Source organism: Cynocephalus volans, chromosome 10 (assembly GCF_027409185.1).
Source record: "Cynocephalus volans isolate mCynVol1 chromosome 10, mCynVol1.pri, whole genome shotgun sequence".
Lineage (NCBI taxonomy): Eukaryota > Metazoa > Chordata > Mammalia > Dermoptera > Cynocephalidae > Cynocephalus > Cynocephalus volans.
Window position 1 is genome coordinate 110,709,735 of NC_084469.1, and position 24,206 is coordinate 110,733,940.

A 24,206-nucleotide genomic window follows, 5' to 3' on the forward strand; every position below is an offset into this window, starting at 1 on the left:
GTTCCTCCGGCTCCGCGGGCCGCCATCGCTATGGAGGAACCGGAGATGCAGCTCAAGGGGAAGAAAGGTGGTGGGGGGCCCCGGGTGGGACGGGGGTGCGGGAGCCCGGGGGTGGGCGGCAGCTCGCGGAGGGACGGCCTGACGCAGCCGAGTGTGAGGGCCCGGCTGACCGGCGACCGGCTTCGAAACCTTAGGAAATCCCCGCGCCTCGGTTGTGTCGTCTGCGGAACGAGGAGTATGACATCCACCTCGTGTGTTTGTGATGCGTTGGGACAGCTCGGGGCGTGGCCGTCGCCGTGGGCTGCCTCCTGGTCTCTGAGTGTGCTCATTTGTGTGTGTTTGCTTGAATTTCCCCGTACTTACAAGTTGCATGCGCTGTCACAGACTGTTCTCACGTCATAAATGTTTTTGTTATCTTATTCCACAAGTTACTTTCAGTTAATTATTTAGGAGGCATAAATACATCTAATAACCCCTCCGTAAAATCCCCGGGGTGTCGGCGAGACGAAAAGACTAAAGGATTCCAAGCCACACGTTATCAAGGAGGGAATGTTCTCTAGCAAACCTGGAGGGGAAACTCAAAGAGCGGTGTTCTGCCCTGTGCAGACTAGCAGAGGCTTTATGGGGTTTGTCTGGGAGGGGTTTGTGCAACTATTTTGAGCACTCAGCATTCCATAAAGACTTTGCCGTTGTTTTTTGTTGTTGTTTGTTTTGTTTTGTTTTTTAAAAACATCTTCGTAAGAGATGTTTTTATCTGAACGCACCAGCTTTAGGGAAAGAGAGGAGGTAGGGCGACAGGGTGAGGGAGTAGCAGATGTTCTTATGTTAAGCTGACTGTGAGGCCTAGTACTAAACTACTACTATGCTTGCTTTCAAAACCTGAAAGGTTTACTCTGAGAGGGTGAGAGGTCATACAGTTTGAAGGTGGCAGGCTGGGTTCTGCCCCACTCAGGGCACAGCCATGAGCTGTACAGACTGCTGCACAGCCTCCCTTGACTCCCAGACATACCCTGGTTCTCTCTTCTCCACAATCACACTGGGTGATAACATTGAATCCATGTTTTATTTTTATTTTTAATTTTTTTGGTGGTTGGCAAGTATGGGGATCCTGTGTTATGAACACAGTGTTTTTTTTTTTTTTTTTAATATGACCAGTAAGGGGATCTTAACCCTTGATTTGGTGTTGTCAGCACCACGCTCACCCAGTGAGCAACCAGCCATCCCTATATGGGATCCGAACCCGTGGCCTTGGTGTTATCAGCACCACACTCTCCCGAGTGAGCCACGGGTCGGCCCCATGAACACAGTGTTGTAACCAACTGAGCTAACCGGCCAGCTCCAAATCCCTTTCTGTAGCAAACCTCCAGGTGGGTACTATTATCATTCCCTTTTTACAGACAATGAAGCTGAGGTTCAGAGAAGCCCCTCTCACAAATCCAAACTTTAATTTTTTTTTCTGTGAACATGTAACCTAATAAATTGTGGTAGTATCAGGTAAACAAACAAGGTGCTGAGGTCCTGAATGAAGTGGAGGGGACATCTGATTAAGCTTGGTGGTCAGGTAGGTATTGCCCAGGAGGTGACATTGAGCTGAGATATGAGGGATGAAGAGGAGCCAGTAGGGGAAGGTTGTCTCACGGGAAGAAACAGCAGGTGCAGAGGCCCTGAGGTGGCAACGTGTACAGAACTGAGCTGTGCTATTGGTCATATGTGAATATTTCAGTTCAAATTGATTAAAGTTAGGTAAAATTAAAATTAATGATTCAGTTTCTCAGTCACACTGGTCACATTTCAACTATTCAGTAGCCACATGTGGCTAGTGGCTACAATATTGGTCTATATGACAATATAGATCCTAGAACATTTCCATCATCATTCTTTTGGACAGTGCTGGGAGTGTCAAGGGCATAGCCAGGGGCAAAGGGCATGGTGGGCAGGGAGGTCAGCAGCAGCCAGAACAGGCAGGGCCTTAAGGGCTGTGGTAAGAAAGGCAGATTTTATTCTCTGGCAGGTGGGAGCCATGGAAGAGTTTCAGACAGGGGAAGGACATATCTGATAACATTTGTCTGGTGTTCATCTGCTGCATGGAGATTGGACTATTAACAGGAAGGGGAAGCAGGGAGACCAAGAAGGAGCTGAGTCTGGCATCCAAGCTGGAGAGGGCCATTCCTGGACTGGGGCAGAGCAGTATATAGAACAGATGAGATCTAGGCTTTGTTTTCCAGTGGAACCAACAGGATTTAGGATAGGCAGAGCAGGGACAACTGGCTGGCTGGGAACACACTTTGTTGAAGCAGACCCTGGGGTGAGGATTTGTGTGCATTGAACTTACCAGAAGCCTGTAGGGGAGAAGCATGAGCAAGGGATGGCCTCAGCCTGGTCTTGCAGGGGAGCTCCTGGGGATGAGTTACGCCTCCAGGTTGACTCAATGTGTGGCAAACACGCAGGCTTTTGTATCCCTCACTGGTCAGTCATGGCCTAGGGCTATCCAGGGAGGTAAACTTCCATATACTTTTGGGCCCTGTGGTATTCTCTGAAGAGTCCCAGGCATGGTCGTTGAGATAAAAGGCATGCAAGGAGATCTGCGTGGGCGGAAGCAGTGTCCACTACAAGTGGGTTTGGGAGGGGAAAGATCATGAATTCACTGGATGCATTAATGCCCTCTTGAGTGAGGCTCTGCTGTGACCATCTCCTCTAGCCCCTCCCTGGGGCCGTGGATAATGCAGCTTCTGGGGGAGACACCAGATGCTCCTCTCTGCTGGGCTCACGGGTTGAGCATTCAGGAGTCTAATGCTTCTGTCTGCTTATCCGCCCACCTACTCTCCCTCCCCCCCACCGTGCTGACTGTTGACCCTGGACCCAGTCACGGACAAGTTCACTGAGAGCATCTATGTCCTGGCCAACGAGCCCTCTGTGGCCCTCTACCGGCTGCAGGAGCACGTGCGCCGCTCCCTGCCTGAGCTGGCCCAGCACAAGGTGAGCCCTGGGGCCTACCCCTGCTGTGGACCTTCCCCAAGATCCTCTTCAGCTGGGGCCTGTTGGGTGGAGTAGGGGCTGTTGGGGCAGGAGTCAAAACTGGGACATCAGGGAGGAGGCATGTGGTAACCAAGCAAGATCAGGGCTGGGGGTGGACAGATCTGGCTAATTTTGAAGGAGACAGCAAGATCTGTATTAGTTATAACCTGCATGGTGAGGAGGCAGCTGTGTGACCACAGGAGGGAAAGGTGTCCCAGGAAGAGGGAACAGCCCCTGCAAAGGCCCTAAGGTATGGTAGCCAAGCCAGGTGTTCACAGGATGCACAGACCCTGATGACAACAAGGTCCAGGGTTTGATCCCTGTACCAGGCAGCCACCAAATATGAAAGAAAGAAAAGAAAGAAAACCCAGACCCATGAGGGAAGGGAATTGCAGGGGGAAAGGCCCCTGTGGACACAGTGAGAACTCAGGAGCCCAACCAAGAGAGCTGGGACAAGGGACCTCCAAGCAGCAGCCTCCCTTGCTAACAGTCCCCCTAACCCACAGGCCGACATGCAGCGGTGGGAGGAGCAGAGCCAGGGAGCCATCTACACCGTGGAGTATGCCTGCAGGTGAGAGCAACAGCCTCCCCACTGCCAGGGGCATCCTGGGCATTCAGCAGCCTCCCAGCTGGTGAGCCCTGCCCTGCTGAACCCACCCACATGGAGGCATGTGACTCACCTGTCCACACAGCAGATTCCAGCCCCAGCCTGTGTCTCTTCCTGGTGCTGAGCCCTCCCCCTCTGTCATGGGAGAGGGTGGTGAGGATTCTGGGAGGTACCAGACTGGCTGGTTCAGGGGAGGACCAAAGCACAATATGGCTGTTTATTTTTGATTTTGTTTAACTTTCTCTAAATCTTCAGGTTGCAAAGAGGAAGGGGCCAGCATGGAGTTTTTCCATTCATAGTGAATGGAAGTTTCCAGAGGGTTCACTTCATAGACAAACCAGGTTTTGCTGGGAAGGTGAGAACTTACCAAATTAGAGTCAGGTTTTTTTGTTTGTTTTGTTTGAAGGGAAAGGGTGAACAGGCATAGCTGGTGTTTCTTTTTTTGTTGTTGCTGTAGCTTTGCCTTCTGCACTTCTGTTGAGTTCCTTGGAACTGCAATGCCAAGTCTTGTTCCGGTGGCCTTGGGAGTTTAGTGACTTTATGTAGCCCTGCTGTTTGCCTCTGGTGCAGGCTGTGGGTCATTCTGGTGGAGGCTAGATGTTCCCCAGCAGTTAGCGTGATGTGACACTGTGGGTTTTGCCCACCTGTTGCCATTTGGTTGTATGGGCAAAGGTTCCTAGACAAGAAGTCTAGTGGCCGGGGGCACTGACCTGAGTGTTGCTTTGTCTGATGGGACAGAGGGTGACCAGACATATGGCATCTTTTTTAGCTTAAGGAAGAGTAGAAAAGATATAGGAGTTTCTCTCTTGCAGCTGCTGAATGACTTTCAGGCAGCACTGAGCTTATCAGCAAGGCCAAGGTTAAAAAAGGAAGAGTTAGAGTTTGTGCTTTCTCCAGCTTTCTCTAACTGCCCTTTAGTGCGGGAGCCCAGGCTGCAGGTGGCTATGCACACTGACATTTTAACCCATTAAAATGAAATAAAATGAAATATTCAGCACCTCAATCTTAGTGGATTGAGAATGTTTCCATCACCACAGAGAGCTAAGCTGGTCAGTGCCGGGCCAGGCGGGAGGCCTGCGTGCTCTGACCTCTGAATGGTTCTCTCTAGTGAGATGTGAATCTCTAATGCTAAAAGATTTAATGTTTTTCTGTATGGACATAAAAGATCCCTTATCTTTTAGTTGTTTTGAAGGCCTTAAGCAGTGTTAACTGTTGGTGTAAAATTGAAAAACTGGTGTAAAATTGGTGTTAGAATGGTATATCAATTGGGGAATGGTGAGCTTATATTAGTGAGCTTTTTATCAAGGTTGGCAGTCATGTAGGGGAGAAACGGCAGTGTTTGGTGGTGTTCAGTTGAGTGAGTTAAGATCCACCTTTCGACGGCTGTAGAAATGCAAGTGAAGAAGCCAGTTGGCCTGTTTAACTTGGTTACTTTTTTAAAAAAATTTTTTCCTTCTGGATGGCACTGGGATCGAACCCAGGACTATTTAACCTCGTTGGAAGGGTAACAGCTAATGTCCTGTTTGATCTGCCCTTTTTTTTTCTTTTTTATGGTGGCTGGCTGGTACCTGGTTCGGGGATCCAAACCCGTGACCTTGGTGTTATGAGGCTGCACTCTAACCGTGATCTGGCATTTTCAAGCACATCCCTGATTGATAATAAGTGGGAGTGATTTTTTGTTTTTAATAGAAGGACTTTAAGGTGCTACTTCTATTTTTACTGCAGATGATGTTGCACAGGCAACTTTTTGGCATAGCAAGGCCCCGAGTGGCTTTGTAAATACTTTTCTGTAGCGCTGTTGGAAAGGACGTTTTCATTAGACTTTTATCTGTGCATAGCCAATGCCAGAACTTAGTGCAGCTTTGCAGTCTTGCAGCTTTGCAGTCTTGCACCCCTGATTGGTAGTGAACTCCCCTGGTTCAGTCTAAAGTCACCTTTAGAGCTTCTGTCGAGTCGATAGGCTCCTTCAGGAGGAATGCATTATCTAAGAGGAAAGCCAGATGTTTGGGAGACCATCTTCACATGCTTTAGCTGTTTCAGCAGTGGTGAAGTGAAATTTACAGGGACATCTAAGATTCAAGCCCACAGTGAGCCCTCAGGGAAGCCCATGGTACCGAGGTGCCTGCTGAGTGCCCAGCCCATACAGGTGCCCCACCAAGCCCTGGGGAGGCTTCTCTAGTGCCACGGTGTCAGGGGCACACTGGAGCTGACTAGGTCATCCTCCTGTTGCAGTGCCGTGAAGAACCTGGTCGACAGCAGTGTCTACTTCCGCAGTGTCGAGGGGCTGCTCAAACAGGCCATCAGCATCCGGGACCACATGAACGCCACCATGCAGGGCCACAGGTAGCTCCCGGGATTGCTGTCCTGCTCTGAGCCTCCTCGTTGTGAGGACCATCTGCCAGCTCCGCCAGGAACCGCCGCTTCTTGTTAGAAAACTCCCTTTCCTCGTCTCACGGTGTCTGGTGGCTTACTCCTATCTTTTGGCGTCTGTAGTGGGATAATTCAGTCATTCAACATCCAGATCCCGTGCTCTGCTGTACCCGGCCTCAGGCGGGGTACTGGGGACACAGCAGTGACCGAGACAGGCAGGCTCAAAGGGGGACACACACAGCAGTCAAGTAAACACATAACAGGCAAGCGCATTTCAGACATGCTGCAAAAGATGCAAAGGGATGTGGGGCCCCTCTGAAGAGGTGGCCTGAATGACTTGCAGATGGACATGGCCAGAGGACAGAGTTCCAGTTGGCAGGTGGTGAGGGCAAAGGCCCTGGGGCTGGATGTGTCGGGCTTGTTAGAGGAATATGGGTAGATGGGGTGGCTGGAGTGGGTGAGCACCGGGAACTGGGGTCAGGGAGTTGGCAGGGCCTTGCTCTCCCCTCACCGAGGGAGGCTTTGAGCCGAGGAGCAGATGACCTGAAAATGAGAAACCTTTAGAGTCCTTGCACACTGGGGAGAAAGTTTTTAGAGAAGTTGCTCTTCTTTTTTCTGTTTTCATGGTAACTTAATAAACACACATTTGAATACACATGCACATACCATAAGCCATCACTTTGCCCTGGGATGCGTCTGGCTCCCGCAGGTTGGGATTCTTGACATGCCTGTTTTCCACTAGGCATTGTGAAAGAAAAAAAGCATCTGCATTGCTGTTTCTGATAATTAAGATGTGAGAGTTGTCAGGAGCAAAGCTGTGAGCATGTGAGAATGGCTGTGTAGCCCGTCTGCCCTCTAAGGGTAGCGTGATAGGTTATCTGGGCTCTTTTGCCTTCAAGAAGAGGCGGCATCTGGTTGCTCAGCCACAGGTTGGTGTTGGCAGTCAGGACCAGAGTTCACTCAAAAGCCACAGCTTTTGCTGTCAACTCATGGTTTCCAAAGTGCTTTCAAATGCCCTGCTTGTGCCTGCTGTTGTGGAAGCGTGATGGGCTTCTGAAGGACACGAGCAGCAGCCTGTGGGCTGCCCATAGGTCTCTTTGCAAGCCGCGTGGGCTAAAGCAGCCAGTCCTGCCCGAGTGAGTCCCAGCCGTGGCCTCTGAAGTGGGTGGCTGGTCCCATCTTTACAGAGGGTGCCCTGAGGCTCAGGCCAGAGGTCCTGGGGGACCAGAGTGTGACCCAACCCCACACTGCAGCCCAGCTGAGCAGCCTCATAGCCTCTGGTCTCTGCCTCATGAGTGCTGCACACGTTTTGTTCCAGCCCAGAGGAACTGCCTCCGCCCTCCTCAGCCTGATTCCGGAGGAGACTTAGAGGCCCCTCAGCCTCCCGACCCAGGTCAGTGCCAAGGTCAGCTGTGAACCTCTCTGTGCTCTGAACTAACCTGCCCATTCGGCATCCAAGCAGAGGCCTGTTGTCTAACCATTGGGCTTCCTCACCAGGCCTGTAGGATAGGCTCGGGGTGGGGGGGGGGAGGGGCTCCACAGGCCCTGAGTGTCCTCTGCTGCTGGGGGACCTTGTTAGCCCTTCTCCTTTGCTTTCTTTCCACTGTCTTCCTGCCTCTTATGCAGGCCACAAGCTCTGTCCTGATCCCCACAGGACTGAGGGGGGCCCACATTTCCCGGCCCTGCCATGCACCTCAGCCTGCTTTCCCACACACATTCTCCCAGGCAGAGCCCCACACAGCAGCTACCTGCCCAGCTCCACCACTGACCTGCTGTGTGGTGCTGAGCAAGCCCCTCCCCCTCTCTGATCTCTGCATTCCCCTCTTGTAAAGGTGGTGCCTCAGGTGATGGAGAGGGCACAGGCTACAGTGATGGGTTGCATTGCAGCAGTCCACTATTGCTGCGTGACAAACTATCCCAAAACCCAGAGGCTCACCCCACCAGTAGTTTGCCTGCTCACGATTCTGCAGTTGGGCTGGGCACAGCTGGGCAGTTTTGCTGGTCTCACCTGGGGCCACTCATGTCGCACTCATCAGAGCTTGACTGCAGCTGGCAAGTCAGAGGTGGCCTGTGACCTGTGTTGCTGCCTGTATTGGCAGCCTCATGGGTCAGGCTCTCATCCTTGTGACCTTTGCAGCAGGCCAGCCTGGGCTTCTGTTGGTGGCTGGGTGCTGGGAGAGCAGTCCCCCAAGAGAAGTGCGTATCCAGCCTCTGCTGGCTTTACATTTGTGGGTGTCCCATTGGTTGAGGCCAGTCACAGGGCCAGGCCTGTGATCATCTGGGAGAGGACTGTACAAGGGCAGTGTGAGTCCTGGGAGGGGTGGCTGACCATGTGTGGGGAGTGTGGACCCAAGGAAGCCCCAATGTGCTGTTAACTCTATGCCGGTGCAGGACATACACCGGCAGATCCAGGGTGCCCAGACACTCACAGCCCCTGCCCATTTGCCAGGCACTGCGGTTGCCCCCAGTGCTTTGGACACTTTCTTTGAAGACAAGGTGGGGTGGATGGAGGCAGGGCCCCCATAGCCCCTCAGAGCCAGCAGGCACAGAGCTCACACATGTCCAGTTAGTGCTCACTGGGCACTGCAGTTGGTAAGCACTTGTTGGGCACCACAGTCAGTGAGCATTTATTGGGCACCACGGTCAGTTAGTGAGCGCTTATTGAGCACCTGCTTATACCAGACATAGCTCTGGGCATGGGCTGGTGAGGAGTCCCACAGGCTATGGTATGGGATCACCTGGGGAGCCTAAAGCAGGAGGGGCTGCTTGAGGGGGTCAGCAGCTTGCCCCAGTGCCCTGCACAGTGTTGCCCACCAGCTCTGGGTGCACACCACCCCCATGTCCTGTCCCCATGCCCTGGTCCCTCCCACCCTCGTGTCTCCAGGACACTGCTGTCCCTCCACTGCCGCACCCCCATACAGAATTCTCTTGTGGCTCCTCCTGATCCCACCTTTGTCCCTATAGGCCTTTTCCCTCTCCCCAGAGTTGTCGTCCCCTCTTACAGCATTCCACCCCCACTTTTCCCCAAAGCTCCTCCCCTCAGGGTTGCTGGTGACTTTCGCAGGGTCAAGTTACCACCTGCCTCTCCAGTCCCAGGACCCTAAACACTACCTGTTTTATAGAAGAGGAAACCAAGGCTCAGAGAGGTGAGGCAGCCAGCCTGGAGTCGCCACCTGTGCCTGGAAGCACCAGCATTCCCACCCAGGCCCTCTGATCCTCGAGCTTCACCTGGTCCTCAGCCTGGCCAGGCTCCTTCCTCAGGTGCCCCACTGGGGTGGCTCTATAGCCTAGGTCTGCCTCTCAGACCTCCGCTGACCCTCGCCCTCGCTCCCAGCTTGCCCAACACTGGGCCCTCGGACACAACCTTGTGGGACCCAGCAGGGACCAGAGACCAAGCAAGTGTGGCCAGCATTTCCCTCCTGCTCCTGCCCAGAGCCTCCAGCCCAGCTGTGAGTGTCCCGAGATGTGGCTTTGCTTCCCCTGGATTTTTACCCACCCCCTGGTTGGCCGTGGACATGGCCCCTTGGACCAATAACTGCCACTGCGATAACCCTGATCATACACCCACTGTGTGTGCAGCACTGTGCTAGAGGCTTCATAAGGGACGTCTTTCATCCTCAGACAGCCTCTAAGGCAGGTGTCACCCCAAAACAGATGGGAAGGAGGCTCCGGGAGGGCGTGACTTGCACCAGGTCACACAGCTGTAGAAGAGCAGACCCCACCTGGTTTGGTCCCAGCACTGTCTCTAACATGCTGTGTGACATGGGACCTGGTGCTGGCCCTCTCTGTTCTCCCTTTCTCCTACTGGACAAAGGAGGCTGGACCGGATCTTCCCTGTGGACTAAGATGAACACTTGTGTCTCTGCCTGCCTCTAGCAGAAACGCCCATCCCAGGCTCAGGCCATGTGGAGGAGCCACCTCCCCTCCAGGGGTGGATGTGGGATCCTAGCCTGACATCTCCCAGGTCACAGTGTTTGGTTTGAGATGGACAGTGTGACCTGATGAGAGGGCTTCCCTGGGGATTTTGCTGGAAGCTTGGAAAAGGGACCGTCTTCCCACTGTGATAACTGGGTGGTTGAGCTGGGTGGGCGGAAGAGGGGGCACCTGAAAACATTGCATGGGGCCCTGGATCCAGCTGTATCTGACACTAGCCAATCTCAATTATTCAGTTCATGAGCCCCTAAATTACCTTTTTTGCCAAAATTGCTTTGAGTGTGTTTATGGGGCTGACTGCAGAAGAGCCGTGCTGACCCCTGTGAATTCCAAGCCTGGGTGATCGTGTGTCCACAGTTTGTACGCCTCCAAGGCCAGCTGTGCATCAACGCAGTGTTAGCCCCAGCATCCTTTGTTCCAGTAAAATGCACTAGGAAGACGAGGACAGAGTGGTTGGGGTGTGGGCAGGATGGGTGCCAGGCCCACTGCTTGGCGCTGGCCCAGGCTTGGGGCCCTAGGGGTGTCAGGGTCTTGCTGGGCATCAGGTCTGTCAACGGGTGGGAGGGGCTGGGATCCCTCAGGGTCAGGGACACAGGAATATCAAAGAATAACAGCTTCCCACTTCCAGGAAATAAGGGTCAGCCCTCTCCCCTCTAGGACATATTGGGGGGCCTCAGGGTCACAGTCCTGCCTCCCCATTGTCAGCTCAGCCTGGGATAGGAGTAGGAGCTTCAGGTCTGCCCCATTTTGGGACCTGAGGTGTGTGGCCTACAAAGTCATTCTCACTTTCCTCACTCAGTCTGAAGGCACATCTCATTATCTGACCGTCCTTCCATCTGTCCTGTGTGTGGCCATTTATCCAGCAAAGGTTGACCACCCTCTGTGAGTCGGGGATGCCCCAGTGAGCAAGACAGGCCATCCCTGCCCCCAGGGCTCAGACCCATGAGACAGACAGGCTGCTAAATAGAGTTGCATATATCCTAGCAGCTGCCTTGAGTGACTGGGGTGCTAGGAGCTAATGGGGGGCAGTCACGGGATGCCCCAGACCTTCCCCAGGCTCTGTGGGCTCACCCACAGTCCCTAGATACGACTTCAGCCAGTGGCAAATAGTTCTCCTCTTTCAAAGAGGGCTGAGCAGGACTCTGGGCTGCCAGACTCCCCACCACCCCAGCCTGTGGGCTTGTGGGGGCTCTGGTTAATTTGCATCTCATTTGCATTTCTGATTTGCCCTTCCTGTCTGGAGGATACCCTGCCCCGTCTGGCCACCAGGGGGCGAAAGAGGCAAAGCGTTGGCCCGGAGCTCGGCCTCCAAGTGTCATTGTCCATGGTCCTGGCTGTTCCTGGTGGGCACATTGTGACCTCCTGCCCTTTTCCACCCTGTATTCTCTCACTCCCATTTTTCAGAGTGAACTGACGCTCCGAGAGGCCACATTACCCAGCAGGGCCTCATGTCTGTCCCCACATGATCATGAACAAGAGGGCAGGGGCACTACGAGAACCGGCTCAGTAGGACTTGCTTCCAGCAGAGCCCCAGAGATGAGAAGGCAGCCAGAAGAGAGGCAGTGAGCTCCCCGTACCATGGGGCATTGAGGCAGGTGCCTAGCACTCAGATCCCAACCCTGAGTGAAGTGTGGCCCCCCTCCAGGCTCCTTCAAGTCTGTGGATGGGGTGAAGGGAAAGCCAAAGGGCACTGACCTGCCCCTGGTCTGTCCACAGTGGCCAGAGTGGAAATCAGACTTCAGCTAGTTTTTTGTCCTTAGCCCCTGGTCTAAGTCCTGGATTTTATTTCAGGCTTGCTGTGCACTCCTGGAGAGTCCTGCACACTCAGGCACCTGGGAAGCCCCTGTCTAGGCCTATTGGATCACCCATTGAGGCCTCAGAGTGCCTCAAGCTTGACCCTCATGCCCCTGCACCGCTCAGACCTCCTCCAGGACTCTGCGGTTGTTCATGAAACCCATGGGGACATGTCTTTGATGCCACCATGCACTAGGCCCAACCCCAAGGAGCCCATTTCCCCAGGAGGTGGTGCTGCTATTGTCCCCACTTTTCACATGAGCAAACAGGCTCAGAGGGGTGAAGTGACTGGCCTGAGGTCACACAGTGAGTGCAGGGCAAAGCTGGGATGGGGACTTGGGGTTCTCTAACCCTTGGGTCCTCCCTTCCCATTGGGCAGCACTGTCCTTGCCATGGAAGATCCTTCAAAGCCTTCCCTTGCTGATATCCTGGGTGGGGACCTGGAGGAGAGAGACTTGGGGGGACCTCCTTCTCCACCTCCCTTGCGCCCTTGCCTCCTCTTTCACCCACCCCACCAGTCCCCTCTCCCAGGCCCCCTTCCCAGGTCCCCCTGTTGGCTCTTCTATCCCCTTCTCCTGCTCAGCCCTCCAACCTCTTACTCTAGCAACTAAGGGTGTCCCCTCATCCGCAAAGACTGAGTGCTTCAAGACGTTTGACTGCCCCGTGTGGGGACACAACTAGTGATGTGGGAGGGTATGGGATAGGAGGGGCAAAGGCTAAAGCAGAGACCTTAGTAGGAGACAGGGTGTGAACAGCGGAAGACAACGCCGACCAGAAGAGGAAGGGGTGAGGAAGCCTGAGTGGTGGGAGGGGACAGGGGATTGGGGCGCAGGGAGGCAGCCCCAGCCAGCGTGGCTCCGGCTCCATCCAATCCTTCCCGCCACGCCCCTGCTGCTCCCAGAGCTGCTCCAGCTGCCACCCTCACGTAACCAGAGCCTGCCTGTTGCATCAGAGGCAGGCAGGTAGCCGCGGGTAAACAGAGCAGCCCTTGGAGGGCCCGGGGCTCCCCAGCCACCTCCATGCTCCCTGATCCTTGTTCTGCACCTCAAAGCCAAGGCAGAGGCCCCAGCCTGGCCCAGGCCCTGGCATGTCCTTGGGACACCTGAGTGTATGGCATTGAACACTGGGCAGCAGGGATGGGGTGGGCATTTATGACACAGTGTGAACTCTAGTTTTTATGTCCAAAGAGAAAATTGTGCCCAGACTAGAAGTTAAAACTGCTCATGTCACAGACAGGTAAACTGAGGTGTGGGGAGAGACATGAGCCTTCCAGGCCTCCCTGTTCCCTGCCTCAGCACCCTGTCCCCCCCCAACACACTGGCATCTCCCACATGCTTCCACTTGAATCCAGGGTGCCAGCCACCTCTCGTCTCCCAAAGAGATGGGCACTAGGAGGCTATTGCAATCTGCCTGCTCCCCTTGTATCTGCCCCAAATCAATACCCCTCCTCCCCCGCCTCCACTGCCAAGCCCCTGCTTGGGCTCCCAGCCTGATCTTCTCCGGCCTGCTGCTCTGGCTTTATCTCTGTGCTCTTCCTCCGCACCTGCGCAAGTGCTATTCCCCCTCAAAAAGCCCTCTCCCAGTGGCAAACTCCTACTCATACTTGAAGGCCCAATACAAATGCCTCCTCTTCTGGGAAGCCCTCCCCGACCCCTCTGGCACAGCCCTTGTCCCCAATTCTGGCCAGGCCCAGCCTCCCTCCCCTCCCTCTGACCCAGCCCTGTCCCCATAGGGCTGGGGGCGTGTGTAGAGGCTCTATGGGGGCATGTATGTGCCTCATCTGAACTGGGGGCTTCTCCAGGATTGCCCTGTCCAGAGCTATCTTCACCCTGTAATTCCTTTCACATTGATTTACCAACCCTTTTCTGATCCTCTTCTGGGCCTGGCCCTGTGCTGGGTGGTGCTGGGATCCTAGGGGAAAAGGATGGATTTAGAAGTCTGAGCTGGGGTCTGGTCCTGGAAGGCCCCCCAACAGCTGACCTTTGCAGTGGAGGAAACAGCGGCCAGAGGGAAAAGGGCAGGACAGAGGCACGGATGGTGAAAATGCTGTGGTGTCTTTGGACGGTGGAGAGGAGGGTGAGGCAGAGTCGTGGCACCAGCCACCGAGGGTCTGTCACCCTCCTGTCCAGGCACGTGGGAGCATGCCTGGACATGCCGGTCACAGGAGGCACAGCTGGTCAAGGCCACAAGAGCGACCCCATTTGGGTGGGGCCGCTCCATCTGGGTGAGGGTGAGGGTCAGCACTGCCTCCGAGAAGGGCTGGGTCTCTAGGGCAGACAGGGTCTGGGATCAGAGTTGGATTTCACTCAGGATGGAGTAAGTCCAGGAATGGGTTAGCAGTGGTCCGAGTTAGGGACAGGGTCCAAATGCGGGTCAGGGTCACGGTAGGATCGGGGTCAGCAGTGAGGTCAGGGGGGCCCAGTGCAGGGAGCCTGGCTGGTGTGATCCAGCCCCCTCCCGCGTCCTTCTCCCTCGTTTCTGCGTCCCTCGCCTCCGTGGCAGCGCCCGATCCCGCGCTCTCGGGGCGGGGCCACGCCCAAGGGCCCGCCCATCGCGGTCCCAGCGGTGTCGCCCTCTATGCAAATACGCCTCCCCGCCCAATCAGCCCCGGGGGCGGGGCCGCCCGCTCGGAAGGCACCTGCGGCCGTGGCCCGCGGTCCGTGCGCCGAGCGCCCCAGCCCTGAGGCCCAGCAGGTGAGTGTCGTGCGGGCGGGTCGCGGCAGGGCTCGTGCGAAGCCCTCTGCACGGCTTCCGCGGGTTGCGCTGGGTTTGCGGGTCCGGGAGCGCGGCTGTGCGTCCGGGGGCGGCGTGCATGTCTAGGTGTGTGCGTCCCAGGGGCCGGCTGTGGGTCCGGGATGTTGTACGTTGAGGGGTGTGAGCCTGAGAGGTTGTGGTGTGAGGGGTGTGAGTCTGATGGGTGTTGTGTCTGAAAGGCTGTGTGTCTGAGGTTTTGATGAGTTGCAGGGTTTTGAGTCTGATGGGTGGTTTGTCCAAAGTTGTGGTTCCATGAGCCCCTGTTATGTGTCTGTGAGCTCCATGTCCGAGAGATGCGGTGTCCGCCTCTGCCGGCGCGCGCCCCTTGGGCGTTGACCAGGACCTTGTGCTCAAACCTGTGCTTTACTGCTGTGGGTATGGTCTCATGTGTCACGGCAGGACCATGGGCATGGAGCCCCAGGATCCAGGGGGCACAGCTACCCAGGCCACCCCTTCTCTGTGCCTCGGTGTCCCTATCTGGGACTCGGGTACAGGAACAAGAGTCGCAGCCCTCTGTGGTTGTCAGCACATGACAAGCTGGTGGCAGTGTGACTTTCACAGTCACAGTCCCTTTCCTCCCCCCACCGCCTCTCTCAGAGTTTAAGCTGCAAAAAAAAAAAAAAAAAAAAAAAAAAAAAAAAAAAAAAAAAAAAAAAAGAAAATAAAACAGAGTTTAAGCTGCAGACATCGGCAACCCGGGTCCCTGGCCACCCCTTACTCCCAGCTGCAGAACCCCGAAGGCAGAAATAGCTGAGGCCTCCTCCCTTGCCTGGCTGAGAATCCTCACCGGGGGAGGTCAGGACCTCTGGACCCACGGCATCAGGGGAATGAGAACTCTCAGACTTTCGGGGTGAAGGAAACTGGGTTTTAAAAAGTATTTAGACTTCGAAGGACAGGTTGTGAGGTTTGATTCTAAAGGTCAAAGGTACTTCCTGATAAGGCAGTCTTGGTCCCTCCAGTCCCTTGCCTGTCGCCCACCACCTGTCCGAAATGAGGAGAGACTCTTGGCCTCCAGGGAACAGAGTTTCAGGACATTTAGGGCCTTGGGGTGTCACCTGTGGGGTTGGAAGCTGGTTTTCGGGAGGGAAGACTGAGGTCAGGTGGGGACACCCAGGCCCCTTGAGAAAGGATGGGGCTCATGGCCACTTCTCACCACCCCCAGGAGAACAAAAGCCAGGGGTTGAGGGGCTCCAGCTTCCTCTCCCCACTCTCTGTGTGACCTCTGACAGGTTGCTGCCCCTCTCTGAGCTCCGTGGCTGCCCCTGTGACCCGAGCAAGTTGAACCCAATCTTGGCTTCCCATCTCCAACTAGTGATCTGTTTGGTTAAATCATTACCCAACCAGGCAGACATCTGGAAAATGCAAATTGAGAGGAGAGAGGGAATTAAAATTACTCGTCGCCCCAGCTTAGAGGTAATGAGTATGGCCATGTTGGGGGTCTGGCCTTCTGGAAGATTTGAGGCACGTATGCACCTGAGACAGATGTCATTCTTATGAGAAGAGTAATAATGTGTCAGGGAGCTCACCCCAGCCCTGCCTGTGAATCCCCACAGGGAGCACATGGAAGCCTGCTCCCATTCTCAGACCTCCAAAACAGCCCTGGGCCTGCGCCGCAGGGACTTGCGCAGCTACTCCATTGACCCCAGGTTCAGGATCCCCATGGTAGTTCTGGGCTGAATAAGCCCAGGCCCACTTCCCAGACTGGGCGGAGAGGGTGAGTTTGAGGTGTGGCAGGACAGCCCCAGGGGTACAAGCCCAGGCTTGAGTGGGGATCTGGGGGTCTCACTGTGTGGCCCTGGGAAGAAGCCCATCTCCTGTCTCTGCTTCACTGGACTGTCCGTGGGTCAGGCAGGTCTTGCGTGTAAATGAGGTACGATGTGGGCCCGGGCAGACAGTAGGCATTCAGTAAGAGGAGGTGCCTGTGAGCCCCATCCAGCCTCATCCCCATCCCCAACCCCTTTGTCAGGGGTTGTTCTGCTAGGTCCAGGTTCCCCTAATGTCAAGGTGGAGTCCGGGGAAGGGAGGAATTGCAGTGGGTTGGGATAAAGAGTCATCGCTCCCATGGGCACAGTCCTGCCTCATCCACTGCATGGTCCAGGAGCCCCCATCTCCTGCTGGATGCTGTCCTGCACCAGCAGGCCTTCTCCCCATGGCAGCCACAAGGTCTTCTGAAAATCCTGAATCAGACCACAGCCCTGCCCTGCTCACACACCTTCCATAGCTCCCCATTGCTCTATGATCCAGCCCCTCACTCTGCCCCCAGAGGCCCCTTGCAGCCTCCCTGCCCTTCTCTGTCTCCAGCTGCCCCTTGCTAACTCCACCCCAGCCACACAGGCCTTCCCTGCTCCTGTAACCCACCTAGCACTTTCCCACCTCAGGGCCTTTGCACCTGCCACTCTGTCCAACAAGCAGGCTGTCCCCCATATCCCTATGCAGCTGGTGACCTCTCATCCTTGTGACAACCCCTCTTCAGAAAGGCCTTCCTGGACCCTCTATCCAAAGCAGCTTCCTTTCCACTGCCTACCCCGTGTTGAATTTCTTCCAGGCAGGCCTTTGTCTCTACACGGTTATGTGTCTGTCATTGCTTCTCCCACCAGAGTGGACGATGAGGAGGCCTAGCTGGGTCTGCCCACCCCCTGCTCCTGCATCCTGGACACCTGGTGGGCTCCCAGACATTGCTGGGGGAAGACAGTGGGGGCCGGGGATTCCCCAAAGCCCCATCTTGGGATCCCTGCTAGCTGTGTCTTGGGGTTGCTGGGCTGTGGGCTGGGTCCCTTCTGCCCAGTGCTGACAGATGTGCTAATTTCCCAAGCAGGGAGGCCCAGGGCTCTGGGGATGAATTTCTGGGTCCCGACGGGGAGATCTTTCTCTGAAACAAAGAGAGAGAAATCTTGGGCTGTCCCTGCAGCCACAACTGTGGCTCAGGGGACATCGCTGGGGGCTAAGGTAGCCCTGGACTCCGAAGTTTCTGGGACCGGAGGGTCCGGTTAGAGTGTGGGGTCCCTCCCGGATCCAGGTGTCAGGATCCCTTGGGGAGGTGAGATGGGGCGGCGGGCCTCAGTTTGCAGCGAGCATGACAGAGGACCCGGCCTCCTTGGCAGGTAAATGCACCTGTACCAGGCCAGGTTTGCAGTGCATGATCCTCTGGACAGGGTAAGGGTAACCTTCCAGGGTGGGCAGTGGGACCTTCAGCGAGTCAGTCCTTTGGCTGAGAGGACAAGCACCATCTAATTGGCTGTTGTGCTGTGAAGATTGTTTAGAATAGTGGTCTCAAATGGTGGCCCATAAGCTGGATGGGGTCTTGAATTTGTTTTGAGGGCTGCAAGTTTAAAGGAAAACTGAACAAGTTGCCAATGTTTCTTCTGCTTGTTAAGCAGTTGTGTGCTTATTCATTCAAGGAAGGGTGCCAGGGGCTGGGGAGCCCCCTCACAGAGCGGGACATCCTAGTGGGTGAGATGCTTGTCACAGAGAGCAACGAAGAAACACAGAAAGTATCTGGTAAGGCTAAGTACTGCAGGGAGAGTTGAATCCCACCTGGGAAAGTGGGGGGTTTCTGTGGGTCCTTGTAGGACGTGTAGCAGCTCCTCAGACCTGACTGCGCTGAGAAAGGTGCTCCAGGGAAAGGGCACAGCCCAGGCAAAGGGGTAGAGATGGGAAAGCGGCAGGTCTGCTTGAGGCTGGTGTATCAGTTGCCCAGAAAGGGACAGAAGGTGGACTGAGAATTTGCTCATTGATGATACTTTTCCAAGTGGGGGGAAATGTGGGTGCTCTCAGAGACCCATTGTATAAATGGAGAAACTGAGGCTCAGGAAGCATCACCAATGAACGTGTGACAGAGTCAAGATTCAAACCTTCCCTGGCTGGCCCTGCAGTCCCAGTCCTGACCTCTCAGTGAGTGGCCAAGGGGGGCTCCTGGAGCAGGGTGTGAGTACTGCCCACCCCGAGTTTCTCCCCCTATAGCAGGAAACTTCCTTTCCAGGAGCAGGATGGGGGAGGACGTGGGAATGGAACTAAGGGTCCTCCATTGCACCTCAGTTTCCCCATGGGTGCCAGAGGGACCTATGGACAAAGGGAATTGGGGAATTGGCTTGTTTTGGGGTCCTGTGTGTGTCTGGGGGTCTGAGTGTATTTGGGGGTTTGCAGTGCAGAGGGATCTGAGTGTGTTTTGGGGATATGTGTGTTTGGAGGGCTGCATGGGATTGGGGGGTCTGCGTGTATCATGGACTGCATGTGTTTTAGGCACTTTTATATGCAGGGGTCTTCGTGTGTTTGTTGGGGTGATGCATATTCTTGGGGATCCATTGTATTTTAGGCATCTGAATTTTGAGGGGCTCTGCCTGTGTTTGGGGGTCTCTGTGTCGGGGGATCTCCCTAATCCCCGTTCCATCCATACAAGGAATGGGCTTTCTCCCTGACTCCCAACCCCACACACCCCCACTCCAGCACCCCTGCCTGGGACTGCTGGGGGCCCTCACTCTGGTCTGTCCCCCTCTCCAGGGCTGAGGAGAGGTGACTCCAAGGCCTTCTGAGAGGAGTCAGGGCCTGGTGACCACAAGGCAGCCCTGATTCTTCCTATTTTCTGGGGGCAGAAACTGAGAAGTTCTGCAGCAGGGAGTTACTGTCCAAGCCAACTGTCTCCCCAAGTGGGGGGCTCCAGGGGCCACTGTGGGCTGAACCAGGCCCCTAGGTCACTGACAGTTCCCCCCAACCTGGGCACGATATCCCCAGGCCCCCAGGGGAGGAGGCGGGCACAGGGCTTGGGCTGGAGAGGGAGGGTCGCCCCCAGCTGGGGTCAGAGCCCCCAAGGGGGGTGGTCCCGGCTTTCCAAGGGGCTCTTCCTGTTGCCCGTAATGAGGTGCTTGGGGAGCAGGTGATGAAACTGCTGCCTGGGTTGCATGAGGCGGGGCCGCCGCCGGATCCGCTGCAGCGACCAGGAGCAGCGCCCCCTCCCCGCTTCGCCGCGTCCTGCGGGCCCTCACCTCCCCCCGCCACCCACCTGCTTCTCACTTCTCCTTTCCTCCCCCCTCTCCTGGGCCCTGTCCCCGCCAACCCACCAAGCCACGGCCTCCCTGCAGGCTCTGGCAGAGTGACTGTCACTTGTCCCCCTATTAGAGCTCCACTGGGAGACAAGAAGGGGAACTTGCCATGTTCCCAATCCTTTCTCTCAAACCCTCTCTTCAAAGCCTTTGAGGTCAGGATCCTGTGACCCATTTGATGGGGGAGGAAGTGGGGAGTTGATGTGACTGAGCGTGTTGCCATGGTCTTGCAAGATGACATTCTTTTTTTTTTTTTTTTTTTTTTGCCGTTTTTTCGTGACCAGCACTCAGCCAGTGAGTGCACCGGTCAGTCCTATATAGGATCCGAACCCGCGGCGGGAGCGTCGCCGCGCTGCCAGCGCAGCACTCTACCGAGTGCGCCACGGGCTCGGCCTGCAAGATGACATTCTGACTCAGCGTCCCCAGAAGTTCCAAGACCTTGTCCTTCTCTGGTGGGAGAATGATTCTCATCCCCATTTACAGATGAGAAAACTGAGTCCTCCCACATGGAGAGGTGACACTATCACTTGGGGGCCAAGAGGCTTCGCCAGGCTGGGGAGGTGACAGTCTATGGCTTGAAGGACCTTGGGGGTGTTTGATGATTGACTTAGTGACCACAGATACTGCCATAGAGAGTTTATGATGCTCCTGGGGCTCATGAGATCTTCCAGCCCTTCTCCCCATCCCCCCAGTTCTCAGGCTTAGGACTCTGCTTCTCCTCTACCCCAGGTATGTGCCACTAGCATGTCCTGCCCTTCTTTTTTTTTCTTTGGTGGCTGGTGGCCAGTATGCGGATCCGAACCCTTGACCTTAGTGTTACAACACCACGTTCTAACCAACTGAGCTAACCAGACAGCCCTCCTGCCCCTTCAGTCACCAAACAATCCATCCATCCACTTATGCCCAGCTCCAGACCCTGCTCCGGTCCAGGCTCCACGTCTCCCACCTGAACACCTGCCCCAGCCTCTTCCTGTGACCCCACCCCTGCCTAGACAGGCTTCTCCCCATGGCAGCCATGAGCAGGTGGGGTGAGGGGGGTGCTTTCTAAAATATCATTTTCTTGAGATAAATCACACTAAGAAAAGCACACAACTCATTGGATTAGAGCTCGATGCATTTGCACAGAATAAGCACATCCGTGTCCCCAGACTCTAGGTCAGGGAGCAGGAGATTCCCAAACCCTGGGACTCCCCCCTTGGGCCACTGCCCTGTCACAGCCTCTGCCCAGCATGGCCTCTGTGCTGACATCCATCATTATAGGTGGCTTTTGACTATTCTGGAACTCCGTGTAAATGTAATCACACCATGTGTCCCCTCTGGAGTCTGGCATCATTGAGTCACATGTAGCCTGTGAGATTCACCCGTGTTGTGACATGGAGCCAGAGTGCATCCTTTTTTCTGCATTGTGTTATAGTCCACTGCAGAACCTACCAGAAAGTACTTACCGATTCTCCTACTGAGGGCATTTGGGTCATTTCTAGTTTGGGGCTAAGATGCCTGCAGCTGCTGAGAACATTCTTGTCTGTGTCTTCTGGTACAACATGGCCCCGCTTCTCTTGAGAGAATGCTGAGGAGAGGGACCACGGGGTCATAGCATAGGCATCTGTTCAGACTTAATAGATGCCAGACGGTTTTCCAAGTGCTATACCTCTTTCTCCTCCCACCAGCAACTCATGAGAGCCAGAGGTACTTTTGAAAACTGTAAAATCCTATCCCAACCCTCCCCTGCTCCCACACTCTCCGTGGCTCCCCAGTGCCCTCAGAGTAAAGCCTACACTCCTCTCTGTGGCCCATGTGGCCCTGTGTGATCTGACCCCCGCCAACTCCCCCCCTTCCTCTCTCCCCCTTGCTCTTGCTGTCGTCATGCAGACTTCTTGGATTTTTTTCAAAATGCCAAACTCGTGATCACCTCCAGGCCTTTGTGTTTTCAGGTGCCCCTGCGAGGATCACCCTCTCCCCACATCTCCCCACGGCCGACTCTTTCCTCACATGGTTGTCTCTGTGCTTCAGAGAGGACTTCCTTGAAATCTCTGCCTAACACGGCCTCTATTGTGGTCAGTACTTTTTTTGGAATTAGGGTTTTTTTCATTATCTTCTGTTTTTTAGTCAGGTTTTGACATAAAGGAATTTCATAAAAATGACTTGGGCAGCTCCTATCTATTTTAAACGTCTGAATTAGTTCAAATAACGTTGAACTTTTCTCTTCTTTGAGGTTCAATAAAATAGCTGTAAAACCATCTGGGCCTCTTGCCTTTTCAATGGCAGATCTCGAATCAGTTTCCTTATTTTTTTATTTTTTATTTTAGCAGCTGACTGGTACAGGAAAGAAACACTTGACCTTGGTGTTACAAGGCCACGCTCTCACCAACTTAGCTAACCAGCCAGCCCCTCGAGTCAGTTTTCTAATCTTCTATGGTTGTTGGTCTACTTGAGCTTTCTACTTCTTTTGAGGTCAGCTTAGCTTAGTGGTTAGCACAAGTTGATACTTAATCAATGCTAAGTATGAGAGTGCAAAGAAAGAGGTGGGGAGGTGCTGGACTCTCGCCTGCAAATGCCTACCCCTCTTCCCATCCACTCAAGCCCCCATCCAGCCTCTGCATCTAGGCCCCATGACATGCTTCCTCCCCTGAGAAGTCTTCTTGGATTTCTCCTGTCTTTCTTCCCTGCCCCATCCGCAGGTGTATGGGTCTACCTCTCTCCTTCTGTGCTGGGCAGATGCCACAAGCCCTCTGCCTTCTGGACAAGGGGGGAAGGGGGAGGGTATGTGTGTGCAGAAGACTCCTCCCCAAACCTCAGCCTCCCCCCTCGTGCCCAACACACTCAGCACACGCCACCACCTCCCCCAGCAGTTCCGATCACACCAACATCTGGAGAATGGGCCACCAGAGTCTGTCTGCAGCTCTGGGCAGGGATTTGCATGTGAGTACAAATATACATGCACACTCCAGGGCATCCGCCTCGTCCGCCTCCGCGTTCCTTGGCTGGCCCTTCACACCTGGGCCCAAGACAGGTCAACGCCGAGTGGCTGGATTTGCATACGCGTGTATTTCTGGGCAGGGTATCAGCTAGGGGAGTCTGAGAGGAAGTTGTTGAGGGAAGCTGGGGGGGGAGGTCAGTCATGTTTCTCTTGACCTGCTCCACTCAACAGATTTTCCTGACCATTCCTGGGCCTGATCCAGAAGGGCTTCTAGTCTGGGTGAAACAAAGCTGGATACACATACCCCCAGCCCCATGCAGTCAGAACCAAAGGGGAAGGACAGGGACTGTGGGAGTCCAGAGGAACAGCAGGGAGGGCCACGATCAGAGCTGTGTGTTGGGTAGGTCCCTTATGGGCCAAAGTGGGGGATGAGTTTGGTTTTTGGGTGATGGGATTAGGAGGGTTCCAGCATCATCAGGGGTCAGGACAGTCAAACACCTGCATGAACTCATCTGTACCTGTCAGAGTTGGCTCCAGAGGTAACGAAGGACCTGGTGGCTTCTGGAGCACCCAAAGGGCCCTGGAGTAGAGTGACTTATAGAGTGAGGTACAGGCCTGGCACAGGGGGGGCCCCGCCCCCAGTCTCCACGCAGATGGACACAGCCCTGGCCTCCTCTCCAGCCTCCTGCCATCTCCACCCCAGCCCCCAACAATCCTGATCCCCACAGAAGCCACAAGCCGAGTTTGAAAATGATAAACGAAGCCCCAGCCCTTCTCTGCTCAAAACGCACTTGTAGCTCTCCATCATTCTTGGGCCAAAACCCACAGTCCTCCGCACAGCTCCAAAGGCCCAGAGTGTCCCAGCCTCTGTGACCTCTCACCCTGCCCACTGACTCCAACCTCCGCTGTTTTTTGTCCCTCCTCAGGCCCCTTGCACTTGCTGTTCCTTCTGTCTGGAACTCACTTCCTGTCTCAGCTCCTGGGTCTCAGTTCCAAGAAACCCCCCCACCCTCCAAGCTCCTGGCTCTTGGGGCTCCCCCATCGTGTGAACCCTGCTTTAGTCACAGTGTTCATGTCTAAAATGGGGACAGACTGGGAAGGGGCTGGAGTCAGGTCTTCCAGGCCCAAGACACTCAGGTCCAAGGCCTACCCTGGCCTCTGCTCTCATGGGACCCCAAGTGTGGGGGACATTTCTGGAGTCATCTTGGCACTGGGACCTCTGGGCCAGTGCCCCCATCCAGCCCTCAGGGACCCAGTAGGGTGGGGGCAACACATCCCTGCCGTGGGAACGTGCATGATTCTGGCTGGGGATTAAAATTAGCCCTGGAGGTTAAATTTAGCAAGTCAAGCCAGAGCTGGGGGCTGGGGCTGATGGTCCGGGCAGGATCTGCACAGTTGTGAAGGCTCAGGGACCCGGCCCAGAGAGAGTGGAGGGTGTGCTTGAGGTCAACACAGCAGGCTACGTATGCATCCCCTTGGGGTCTCAGGGGCCTGGGATGGCTGTCTGTACATCAGCGTGGTACTGCAGGACAGGCAATGTGATTCCTTTGTTCCATGGAACCCTGCATGGAGGCACTGGGGGAGGCCTGGACCCCAGCATGCTGTGGGCCTTGGTTGCCCCCCCCCAAGTGATCCCTTCTGGGACCCCTACCAGAGAGATCCAGGATCCCCATGGGGGGGGTCCAGGCTTTCTCCCAAGTCACCAAGCAGACCTGAGGCCCCAACCTAGAGCCAGAGGCCTTTCCAGGGTGTCCCCATGTCTTCCTGCTGGAAGGTGGAA

At 55.1% G+C, this 24,206-nt stretch overlaps 2 protein-coding genes across 5 annotated transcripts in view; both read left to right on the top strand.

Moving 5' to 3' along the window:
• The window catches only part of BORCS8 (BLOC-1 related complex subunit 8), a 25,758-nt gene continuing 1,552 nt past the window's right edge, over positions 1–24,206 (top strand). Inside the window, exons 1-6 of one of the 4 annotated variants that reach the window (XM_063110422.1) lie at positions 1–67; positions 2,864–2,976; positions 3,522–3,586; positions 5,855–5,965; positions 7,311–7,385; positions 21,441–21,518. In XM_063110422.1, coding sequence (XP_062966492.1) covers positions 31–67; positions 2,864–2,976; positions 3,522–3,586; positions 5,855–5,965; positions 7,311–7,344 — 360 coding nt within the window. In that variant the 5' untranslated portion in view covers positions 1–30 and the 3' untranslated portion in view covers positions 7,345–7,385; positions 21,441–21,518. Of the gene's footprint in view, positions 68–2,863; positions 2,977–3,521; positions 3,587–5,854; positions 5,966–7,310; positions 7,386–9,056; positions 10,196–21,440; positions 21,519–24,206 lie in introns of those variants that run through there. The other 3 variants (XM_063110420.1, XM_063110423.1, XM_063110424.1) reach the window with 3 other exon arrangements.
• The window catches only part of MEF2B (myocyte enhancer factor 2B), an 8,409-nt gene continuing 5,724 nt past the window's right edge, over positions 21,522–24,206 (top strand). Inside the window, exon 1 of the mRNA XM_063110425.1 lies at positions 21,522–21,563. The gene's annotated coding sequence lies outside the window, so the exon portion shown is untranslated. The remainder of the gene's footprint in view (positions 21,564–24,206) is intronic.